At 45.1% G+C, this 12,052-nt stretch overlaps 1 protein-coding gene across 4 annotated transcripts; it reads right to left on the minus strand.

Annotated features, from left to right (window-relative positions):
* Positions 1–964: 964 nt before the first annotated feature.
* On the minus strand, positions 965–5,465 carry LOC136472609 (uncharacterized protein At4g38062-like). 4 transcript variants are annotated; one of them, XM_066470331.1, is made up of 3 exons: positions 4,545–5,465; positions 4,349–4,403; positions 965–4,263 (listed from the first exon to the last, which is right to left on the minus strand). In XM_066470331.1, exons 2-3 carry the CDS (start codon positions 4,386–4,388, stop codon positions 1,136–1,138), a joined length of 3,168 nt encoding a protein of 1,055 aa, XP_066326428.1. In that variant the 5' UTR covers positions 4,389–4,403; positions 4,545–5,465; the 3' UTR covers positions 965–1,135. The 4 variants fall into 4 exon arrangements, with proteins under 4 accessions (XP_066326428.1, XP_066326421.1, XP_066326436.1 ...); XM_066470324.1 differs by having other exon boundaries at positions 4,349–4,459; XM_066470339.1 differs by lacking the exon at positions 4,349–4,403.
* Positions 5,466–12,052: the final 6,587 nt, after the last annotated feature.

Raw genomic sequence — 12,052 nt, forward strand, 5'->3', positions numbered from 1 at the left:
AGGTCTTCCGTATATGTAGTATGTTGGAGGCTGATTTTAAGTCTTTGTTACCCTTTTTAGGTTTGGGTGTCCATATGAGTCTCCTTGTTGGAGATAGTCTAACACCAACCATTTTAGTATCATATCCTTGGAGATATCATTTGATTTAAGTCGACTGTGGACATACATATTGGGCTAAGCTTGTAAAGAAAGAACTGTTGTTCCATGGCCATGTACTCTTTCCAATAGTTCCTTTAGCTTTTAGCTAGCTTTTACTGAAACACTGCTTTAATTATTTTGTTTACAAGAACACTGCTTCAGGACTTGTTTGGCACGGCTTCGGCCAGCTCCGGCTCCGTCTGACAATCACCGCGCAGATCACTGTAGCTCGGAGCCGGATTCTCTCTCCTGCTTTTTCCTCTCACTGTAGCTCGGGTACTGTTCACAGAGCCGGAGGAGCTAAAATTTCGGGCTTCACCGGTGAACTGTTGGCTGTGAGAGGGAGAGGGAAGCAGAGAGAAAACTGGCTCCGCTACAGTGAATGAACAGTAAATTTGCAGGCCGAAGCCGGAGCCGTCCGGAGCCATGCCAAACAGGTTCTTAGTTATTGTTCCATTTCAACATTATTATAACAAAGAACATGCAACAACAGCCTCAGCACCAACAGCAACAGCCACAGCCAAAAAAAATGGTTCCCTATTTCGTTCAGGTACTCAGAAATCTGTAAATATAGATTAATTTGTCAAAGCCAGAGTGGAAGTATCCATTTATTATAGCATTAATGACAAACTAAAATATCCATAAAACAATTGCATAATTAGAGATTCAGATGGGAAACAAGAACACAAGGCAGATAGCAGCATGACAGCATGTAACCAGACCAGTGAAGCTTATCAATCATAGAATCCAACTGTGCACTGTCCCGAACAATGTAGTGGCAGCAAACACAATAGGCTTCATTTCATTCAACACTTGGGAAACTATGTTATTCAAATTCAATCCATAAAATAAGTGTTGGGTAACACAACCACTGTGTTTAAATAACATAACACAGATGTCACTGGGTAAGGAAAAGAAAAGGCATGTCATTGGATTCTTGGAAAACAGAGTACAACTGTTACAGCAATGTCAGTACACGATCTGACCTATACTAAGGCTAGTAGTTGTGCTCCTTCAGAGGTGATCTTCTATCCAGGACATGCCCTGATTTGTTCCTGACCAAAGGTGCAGAACTTCTACCATTAGTTTTTTCTGAGGTAAGCCTGTCATTGCATGGTTCCTCCTCATTAACTTTCTGCATGATCCTTCTCAAATTTGAGATCATACTTTCACCTCCATAAATTACCTCCCCAATGGTATTGGTTAGTCCAGTCAGCTCATCGACCAACCGATTCCTCTCTTGCAGTACAACATTAGACATATTAGTTGTTCTAGACTTTAGCTCTCGCAGATGCTGATCTAATGTTTCATTTCTTTCCTCCAATGATTTCAGCTTATTTGTAACTTCTAGATGCTCCTTTGCCTTTTCTGACATTTCTGAAGCAGTTTGAGCTTTGAGCTGTCCAATAAGATTCTTCAGATTTCTTGACTGATGCTTCTCTTGCACTAAATTTACCTGCAAGGAGTCAAGTTCTCTTTCGCACTCTGCAATGAGCATATCCTTGAAAACAGTATCATGCTCTTGGATGATGTTAAGTGAATTCAGAGTTTCTGCAAAACCATAAAGTTGATTCACCTCTTTCTGAACTTCTGCCACTTTTGCTGCTGCAGCCTCAAGAAGGTGCTTGATGTCAAGCTGAACAGATTCAACAGTTTGTTGAATATCAGAAATAGCAATTTCTTTCTCTGCAATTAGTGTATACCAATCTGATTCCTCTTGATCAAACATTTTCATGGGCTCCTGCTCCCTGCATGAAAATTTCTGCTCAACGAATCTAAGCCTTTCTTCCAGCTCCAAAATTTTTTTGTCAGAGACCTCAACAATTTCAGAGTACCTGTTCTTCACTTCGCGAATGGACTTCTCATACTCCATCTTGATAAGACTTCCCAAACCAAGTTTCTGGTCCATGTTTTCTTCTTCTAGCACAGTGATGTGTTGCTGAAGTTTATCAATCATCATTCGTTTCTCGTTAATTATACCACATAGCTCCTTTTCTTTTGTATGACACTCCTCAGCCTCCATTTTGGCAATAATTGCAACATCCAAATCTCTCTTCAGTACAAAATTTTCATCCTTACACGTTTTGAGTTCAGTTTCTATATCAACCTTCACCTTCTCTAAATTCTCCAGTGCTTGCTTTTGCTGATGAAAATTGGTCTCGAACTGGGTCAGCTCACTGTTCCTCTCAGAAAGGGAATACTTTGCCTCATCGAGAGCACATATTAACTTCATCTTTTCTTGTCTAAGAAACTCCTCAGCTTCCACTTTGGCAAAAAGAGCAGCATCCAGATCTCTCTTCAGGATACGGTTGTCATACATATAGCTTTCGACTTCAGTTTCCATATCAACTTTCAGTTTTTCCAAATGCTCAATTGCTTGCTTTTGATGATGGAGCTTGGTTTCCAACTGGCTCAGCTCACTCTTCCTGTCAGCAAGGGCACAGTTTGCTTCGTCAAGAGCACTTAATGCCTCCCTCAATTTCTCCTGTAGGGTGCTTTCCTTCTTTGAAGCTTCATCTTTTAGGCAGTGAGCATCTCTTGATGTGTTGTCCAGCATCTCTTTGTACACATCAAGCTGCCTTTGCATCTTCTTTTGTTCTTGTTCCATATGTTCTAACTCCTCGATTCTTGCATACAATTTTGCTATAACCTCAGATTGTTGTTTCTGTTCAGCTTGAGACTGGACAATAGTGCAAGATTGTTCTTCTAACTGTTTCTTGGCAGAAGCAATTTCCTTCTCAATTTCTTCACAATGATGCTGCATATTCAGTTGAGCAGTATCAACAAATGAGCGGGACTCATGAAATTTTGCCTGTACAACAGTAAGAATTATCAAAGCTTCCCAGTTCTCCACTATTTGTAGCTCAAGGGACCCATAACTACCCAGCAACTCATTCTGCAGTTGCCCAATAAGAATATCTTTGGATTCTAACTGTGATAAGCATCCATCCAAGTCATTCACAAGCTTTGCCATCTGCATTCTCCATTCCTCTTCCTTATATCGTAGCTTCTCAGTGCAACTTCTATGTGCCTGCTCCAAGGCTCGGAACTTCTCCCGCAGACTTTTCAATGACACAACAGCATCTGCACCACCAATCTGTGCCTCCTGATACTCCTTGAGCCTTGACCGCAAATCCTCATTTTCTTGTTCAAGATGTGTCTTCCTGTATCCCATTTCCTTGAGTAATGTAGCCTTCTCAGCCAGTGAGCTTCTCAAAGATGCTATCTCCCCATCCGTGTTGGAGCTCAACGACTCGACCATTGATTTGGCCCCTTCATATTCAGAGACCACATTGCCATACATGTGACGCAACTCAGACATCTCTGCTTCCACCCGCTTCCTGCGGCCTTCCTCATGGGCCAATGCCTGGCTGCACATATCAAGCCTCGACCGGAAATCCTCCGCAACCCTGGTCTTGGAATCCAAATCAGCCTCAAGAGTGCCAATCCGATCAACCAAGGTTGATCTATCTGAGCCCCACTCCTTCTTGGCAGCCCTGAAGTCATCTTGAACCTTCTTGAGTGCCTCCTCCAGGTGCCTGAACTGCTCATCCTTCCACTTAAGCTTGCCCTGGACGGCAGCCTTCTCCTCCTCCAGCTTCACCAGCATGTCGTCCCTCATCACCACCTCCCTGGGCGCCAACGCCCTCTTCTCAGCCTCGCCGCACCTCCTGTCGTTGTCTGACAGGAGCCCCCTGAGCCGTGCGACCTCGTCATCGCGCGCGCGCAGGGCGGCCTCGTGCTCCCCGCGCCTCGCCTCAGCGTCCTCGAGCGCCGCGAGGAGGCCCCTCTTGTCGCCCTCGAGGCCCTCGATCTTCTCCCGGAGCGTGCCCTTGAGCGCCTCGTGCGCCGCGCAGAGGTGCCTCAGCGCCTGCTCCTTCTCGGCCAGCGTGGACTCCAGCACCCCGCACCGATCCCCGGCGGCGGCGGCCTCCTCGGCCCTGGCCGCGGCCTCCGCCGCATTCTGCTCCGCCTCCGCCCGGGCATCCCGCAGCCGAGCGGCCTGGTCCGCGCCCGCGCGCTTGAGGACGTCGGCGAGGTCGGACTTGGCGCGGAGCTGGGCGGTGAGCACCTCCACCTCGGCCCGCAGGTCGTCCAGCTCCTTGCTCATCTCCTCCATTTCCGCTGCCGAAACAAAATCAGAGGAAAACGTCAACACAAGACCCAAGCAAATTAACGAAATCGCGCTGCAGAGGTGGGCGGCGGGCACCTTTCTGGGAGGAGCAGGTCGGGAAGAATGAACGGGACATGGAGCGGTCAGGAGGCTAGGGGATCGGCATGGAGGGAGCGAGCAATTGCGGCGCCGATCCAAGGTTCGGTTCTGCTGGCAGTGAGTAATGGGGATGGCGAAACCCTGGCGTGGAGTGGAGGGGGAACGAGGAGGATTTGAAATTTGGGGGATTTACCTGGGATGGGGAGTGAGGACGGATGAGGTGGTGCGGCGCGGCCGCAGGAGGCGGAGGTAAATCGGATCTAGGCGGCGGGCTCCGTTCCGTTTTCACCGGCCTCCATGTTTGCAGGATTTGAAATTGGCTGCGCGGCGCCGAGGTCTACCTTCACTCAATTCCTTTCGAAATTTGACACTAAGACTGCGAATTGCTTCAATAAGGGATTTCAGACATTTTTTTTTCTCAATTTTCCCTTATCCAGTAATCTTTTCACCTCTCTCAGCCACCTAAAAGGACTAAACTGCCCCTCTGGAACATACTGATTCCCTTCGCGAGAAGCTTCTGTCGCGACTCAGACGAGCACGGACGCGCGAGACGGACGAGCGACCGCCCGTCTGCCGGCCCTCCGCCGCCGGGGGCTCCCTCCGCCCCTCCGCCGCCCTCCAGTGGCCGATGCCGGGGTGCCCCCTCTGCCGCCACCGCCGGGGAGCCCCTCCGCCGCTTTCCCCTCTCCCGTCCTTGAGCACCCTGCGCCTCCCGACAGCCTACTGTGAAGCGGCAGCAGCCAGGCTCCAGCCAGAGCTTGTCCTCGCGGTGGTGTCCCTTCCGCGCGCCCCACGACGCGATGCAGCTCGCTGAGCTCGCGCAGCAGGCCGGAGAAGCTCGGCGTGGCGACGGAGCTCTCCGGCAGCATCTGGCAGCCGCTGTCCTTGTAGCCCAGCTCCGGCACGACGTCTTCCCAAAGCGAGGACGACGAAGACGACGCGGACGTCAGGGTAGTCAGGGTGTCCGTCGTCGTCGACGCCCACGGGTTCAGCCCAGCGCTCCCGCGGCCGTGCGGCGCGTCCCTGTCGTCGCGAACGGAGACGCGGACGCTGACACAGACACCGACACGCTCTTGTCCTCCTTGCGGCCGCACCCAAGCGCGAACCCCGCGCCGCCACCACTGCCGCCGTGGCGCCTCTTGGGCGGAACGGCAGGGCTCTTCATGACTCGTGGCATCTTGGATGTTGCAAGGCTGGAACGGTTCGTGAGGAGGCCAGCGTGGCAGCCTCCCAAACTCACAGTCGCGACGGAAACTACGGCCCTATTTAGTTGCACCCTAAAATGCTAAATTTTTCAAGATTTTCCATCACATCGAATCTTTGGACGCATGCATAAAACATTAAATATAAATAAAAAATAAAACTAATTACATAGTTTAGACGAAATCCACGAGACGAATCTTTTAAGTCTAATTAGACTATAATTGGACACTAATTACTAAATAACAACAAAAACACTGAAGTAGCATTTTGCCAAAAATTTTGGCATCCAAACTGGCCCTAGCACGAAGAAGCACAAGGGAATCGATCTGTTCTATTAGGCCAGGGGTAGCTTGGTTCTTTCAGGGTAGCTGGGAGAGGTGAAAATATTACACGAAAAGGAAAAGGAGAGAAAATGGCTAAAATCCCTTGAATCGAAACAATCTGCAGTCCTAGTGTTAAATTTTGAAAGGCCGACGAATTGAATGTCGTGAGGCAAAATATTGAAATTTCTCTCGAGCAGGTGCTCCGGCTTGTGCTGGGAGCGCGCACGAACGCAATTTGGGCCTATCTCAGCCTGTATACCTGAGTAAAACTGGCCCAGTTAGGTTAGCTCCCTGTACCCACGGAGCCACCTAGGCCTTCATCGACACCACACCACGAACAGAAGACCTTTCCTGTTGAACATACATACTGTATGACTTAATGTCATCGGTTGCAAACTTGCTATAACAGGTGGTGAACTTCGTTGTAAAGGTGAAAAATAGTTGTAAAGGAGGGCAATGCAAAGTTACTTGGAAGATGTTTATCTCCGCAAAAGTAAAGGTGGTCTTGGCGTTCCGGATCCTTATAGCAAAACTCAAAACACACAAGTCTCCTAGAAAAATTCTCTACAAATTTTGCCGTGCTTCTCCTACCTCTTCGATCAGTTGGCTATGTCAACGCTACGGTTGGAATGAAACACGACTCCGGTGATAATATCTCTGATATTACCCCTCTCTGGAAAGATTATCTATGATGAACTCCACTCTTTCATAGTAGAACGAACCCATTTTTCAGCTTGTTCGCTTGTTGATTTAAGCCAGGGCTTATCAGCTAGCCAACAGTGTTTTTCTCTCACAACAAACCAGCACCACCCGGGCTTATCAGCCCAGAAACCAACCAGCGAACAGGCTCTTTAGCTGCCTTGAATAGTGGATACAAGACTAAAGGTGTCACACCAAAGAACTTGATAAAGCAAGATATGGATATTTGGGACACTCGACTATCATTTGTTACTTCAGTCATGCATGTCCGAAGCTAACGCAGTCCTAATTTTCCACATGGAAGGTAGTGATTCAGCAAATTGCTGCTTACCCACTCAGTGAGGCCCATTTCCCTATGCTTCCCATTCTCGAAATGCATACAGGAAATGCCGAAATGGTGGGGATCAAAATGCATGGGACCAAGCTCTCTTCGATGCTACTCTCTGACAGGAACACAAAAAGAACTCTTGTGGCTTGACATTTGTCCCCTCTTGCCCCTTCCTCTTCACCATTTGGACGAATATATAAGGAAGCAGCAGGTGTCAACATATGAAAAGGTCAAGGGAGAAGAGTCAGGTACATGTATTGAACGGGGATGACAGCGGAAAAAGGTGAGTGCATGTTGTCATATTTACTCACTCATCCCTATTAACCAATTTATTTGCTCGTGTCCCGCTTTTTTCCTATTTTATTGAGGATTGGTGAGGCACAATTTGAATTCAAATATTGAAGATCAGTGTTTGCTTATATAAATATCTCAAAAATGGCAGTAAAAATCTTGTGTCGCGCACGGCGTTTCGATGGTTAACACATGAGACATAGAGAATTATAATGGTTCGTATACCCTTTTTTCTTTCTTATAAAAGGAGATGATTGGAGCTGACACTTACCACCCATCCCCCACTTATGCTTTCGTCCTTGCTTCGCGTCCCGCAGAGCCTACACGTGCAATGAACCCCATGACCACGCCCCTGACCCGCACGTGCCCGTGGCCGCAAAGTTGGCTCCGATTCACTCTATTGGAGAGCGAACCACACCTATCACTATCCCACTTACGTTTTCGTCCTCGCTTCGCGTAAAAGAATTAACTCGGGGATGGTGGGATGAACTCTAGAACCCTTATATGTTGGTCTAACTCACTTTTAATAACCAAGGTAGGACTAAACCCCTCACGATATCTCATTAACATACACATGGGCCACTATGAGCTAAATTCCAAGCTAGACCGGATGTGACACCACGGTAGAGTGCACAAAAAGTTTGATATGGACATCCTCTCTTAGCCAGATTCCTCATGCTTCCCATTTTCGAAATGCATACAGGAAAAATTGGGGGATCAAAATATGACAAAGCTCACTTCGATGCTATTTCTCTCACAGAAGCACAAAAAGAACCCTTGTGGCTTGACATTTGTCTCTTACTTTTCACCATTTGGACGAATATGTAAGAAAGCCGGTGTCAACATATATATGAAAAGGTGAAATTGAATGGAGACGGCCACAGAAAAAGGGGTGAGGTGCATGTTGTCATATTTACTGATTGAGAAGAGTTGGTGAATATGTCGGTAGGGAAAACTAGATGAGCACGACACTATGCCCTATTAACCATAATTTTTTGCATAGTGTCCTGCTTTTTCCCTACTTTATTGTGGATTGGTGAGGCGCCATTGAATTAGGATATTGAAAATCAGTGCCTACTTATAAAAAAAATCTCAAAATGGTAGTGTCGGTGTTTTGTACCACCGTCAAGTAAAATTTATGTCATGCAAAATGACAAAATGTTTCGATGGGGTGGCACACGAGAAACTAAAGTTTATACTAGTTCGAGTGACCGAGCCATGTGTCTTTTGTGGAATGTAGAGTTCTATTATTGTGTCCATTATACTAGTTCGAGTGATCGAGCTCTATGTCTAGTGTGGAAAGTAGAGTTCTATTGTTGTGTCCATGCGCTCAAAGTTTGGGTAGAGGTGCGAGTTACAAGATATTGAGAATAAACTATATGTGTGAGAGCAGTTGCTTCTTATGCTTGTTTTGTGTTTTCTTGGTACATCTTCCCTTGGCGGTGTCGTCATACTCAGCAAAGATTCATCTGATTAGTTGCCTCGCGTGTCACTGATCTCGCTGGTTGTCTAGGTGGTGTCCTTTTTGACGGGTGTTGCAGTTGGGGGTCTCCTTATTCATCAGTCTGCATGACGATTGACCCCGGTTGTTTGGTCATGTCTAGAGGGATGGTAGTGTTGTCAAGATCGATCAGACGGGCGTTGCGTCTTCCTCGTACTGGTTAGGTGAGACGTCTGCATTTGTACTATTTACTTAAAAATATATAAATCTTGTGTCACATCTTGACTCCAAACAAGAAGCCTACAAAACTGCTCAACATCTCTACCTCTATGTTCGTTTAGGCTGGTTTAGCTTATAAGTCTGGCTGAAAGTACTGTTGGCTAGTCTGGTGTAAGAGAAAATAATATTTGTTGGCTGATAAGCCATGACTTATAAGCTAAATACGACCAGACGAACAGGCTGATGACATTCTCCTCCTGTACTGTAATCGATGAACATAACTATCCATGTTCTAGTTTTGCACCAAATCATGTTTGGGCACCACACAGCACACAGCACAGCTTAGGGCAGATCACCTTCTACCTTTTTCAACTTTACATCAGGTTCACAAAATATTCATCCGTTTATGTTTGAGTCAATCTCTGATCAATTTTTAATAGAAGAATAAAACATACACACCTAGTATTAATTATAGGCATTGTCATTTATTCTATTTTAAAGCTGTGGGTGCTGCCACTGACCGAGTTGATCTGTCGAGCGCGGCCAAGGACCCAAGGGTCTAAATCTGCTTGCAGCTGTGTCCATTTGTGCGGCGCCATGGTCGTCACCTGGCACAACATTCAGCGCCAAACAGCGAATGCAGAGACATTTTGGCTCTAGTTCAGATCCATGGAGTGGTGCTTCGGAAGATACGTTTACGGCAAAATCCATCTCACATGGCTAAGTAGCAGTAAAAAGAAGAATGTTTAAGTAACTAGGCAGATAATAAGGATACTGTCAGACATGGTTCTGCCTTATCTCGTTTCACCGCGTGGATACTTTTTTTTAATAAATAATGAAAACAGTTCCGGTCTATTTTCTTTAAGAAAATTAGAGGTAGCAGAATCAAAATGTTTAGTGCTTACCTCGAATCGCTGCTGGAGTGCATGTTCTTTTCCCAGTGCTTCGTATTCTCACAAAGCATCAAGAACAGAGAAGATGAAAATGGCACGAAGGCTTTTTTTAGTGTGGCAGACCGCTGACCCAAAAATACAGATGAACTCTTGTTGCTTGCGTTTTGTCCTCTATTCCCTCTTCATGTTTCTCAATTTGTTGGTGGACGTTTAAATAAGGAAGATGGCATCAGTTTTTATAGAGAGAAGGAAAAGAGGCATGCCACCATGTACAATGTATTGAATTGATGGTACTAGCAAGAGTGGTGTAAAGTTGCTTAAATGAGAAGAGGTAGTGAACGTGTCAGTAATAAACCAGTCTTTAATATTGATTGATTTTATAATTTACTAACATCTACTCCGTCTCTCCATAAATTTAAGTATTTTTAAGAGTAGGACAGATTTGAGGAGAAAGAGAAATGGTTATGATGCCCCACAATTAATCGCCATGATATTATAAATGCAATTTCTACCGATGCCACAAATGGCAGGAGCTAACTAAAATTTTAAGCATCAAGATTACATTGACATGCACTAATTAAATGGTAAGCGCCAATGATACTAAATTAATGATAATGGAGAAGGAGTGGTGGATTATGCCAGAAGTGCTTACATTTGTGGATTATGCCAGAAGGAGGGGTGGATTAGGATTGGGACATTATAATACCAAATGAATGCACTATCAAAGCATAAATATAAATCTGCTTGTTGCACTATCAAAGCTTGCTCTGTTTGGTTGATTGTTAGTGTTTGGAAGAATTGTACCATTTAGGCTTCCTTGTTGATTTGTTAGCCGTACCCTTCCCATTAAATTATAGTTTGTTTTAATTTTTGCCTAAGTATATTTCTCTAACCTTCATCAAGATTGTAAAAAAATTCATCAATATGTACAATATCAAATTAGTTTTATAAAATTCTCTGTCAAATTAGGAAAAGTTTGACTTGGATAAAGCCAAACTAATCTATAATTTGAAACAGAGAGAGCAAGTGTTAAATGAAATCAGCCTTTTTTTTTGAAATTGGGATAATGTCGAAAGCGGACTATGAGAAAGTGAAACAAATTAACCTAGTATATAGTTATAAGAGAGGATCCGCTGGAACAATACATGGCGGTACGTATCAATGAGGAACGCAGATAATTCAGGCCAAAAGCTTTGCCCTGAGGTACACAATAATTGCTTCAAGACAGTTCAAGTATGTGACTAAGCATGACAACATAACGTAAATACTACAGATTCATCACCTGCCATTTATCTTTCATTAATTATACAGATTGTTAATGAAACTAATTGTCTTAAAAATAAGAAGCACATCGTGTAAGACAAATAGAGCAAACTAAATGAGTTGGTTCCATATCAGGGCCCCTACGCTATTTTTGGTTTGAGTCAACACCATTCTCGTAACTATACTGAATGTGATGCATCCGCCTGTTTGTATTGTTAACAACTACTCCACCCATTAGTCTGCATCTTTGGATGGACTATGACTAATTTTTAGCTACTACTAGTTCTTAGTCCAAGTGATCCAAACATACTGTAAGGATCTTCGAGATCTCTAGCAGCAAGCCCACGGAGTACATTTCAGATGCCACAGGTTGTGACCGAAGGCACAAACAGCTTGCTACATCATCCTACGTTCAAGACTCGAAGTAGGCTCCGGCATTCGGGACAATGTCAATTGCTGATTGGGGTTTCAGGTTGAACCTGGGAACCATTTCCCCAATACCTCCCATTCTTGTTTCAGTGAACTGTAGAGAGTATCTCTAAACAAGCATGATCTCTCTCTCTCTCTCTCTCTCTCTCTCTCTCTCTCGTGTTTTCTCATGCTCAACTTTGGTCTCCGCTCATCATCTGCATTCTTTCCTGTGTCACAGCGTTTGGGTGGTTTCTACTATATATGAAGAAGATATGAAGGGAGAGAAACTGTATATAATGGTCGAGCAGATGGTGTATTAATAAGATTCTGGCAGGAGCGTAATGCTGCTTAACTGCCAAGAACTGAACTCGAGTTTATACTACTGGAGACAACAGGACAGGACACAGGAGGCAAACTAGAGTGAAAGAAGAAAATAAATGATTTTTGTTTTTTTTAATTAAAGGTCGCTTTAGTTTGCCCGGGAGACCGACTGTCTCATGCGTACATTGTCGATATGGACGCCCCCTAGAGATGTACTACAGTAGTAAAGACTATAAAGGCGTCCCATTATAACCAAAAATCGTCCGTCGAGTCGAAGGCTGAAAAGAATACAAAAAAAATGGAGGTGCA

Source organism: Miscanthus floridulus, chromosome 1, assembly GCF_019320115.1.
Source record: "Miscanthus floridulus cultivar M001 chromosome 1, ASM1932011v1, whole genome shotgun sequence".
Classification (NCBI taxonomy): domain Eukaryota; kingdom Viridiplantae; phylum Streptophyta; class Magnoliopsida; order Poales; family Poaceae; genus Miscanthus; species Miscanthus floridulus.

Excerpts from the sequence above, each read along its gene's own strand:
- LOC136472609 (XM_066470331.1), bottom strand. The coding sequence starts at position 4,388 with ATGTCCCGTTCATTCTTCCCGACCTGCTCCTCCCAGAAAG. Across the intron at positions 4,264-4,348 it reads GACCTGCTCCTCCCAGAAAG|CGGAAATGGAGGAGATGAGC; the intron begins GTGCCCGCCGCC and ends TTGTTTCGGCAG.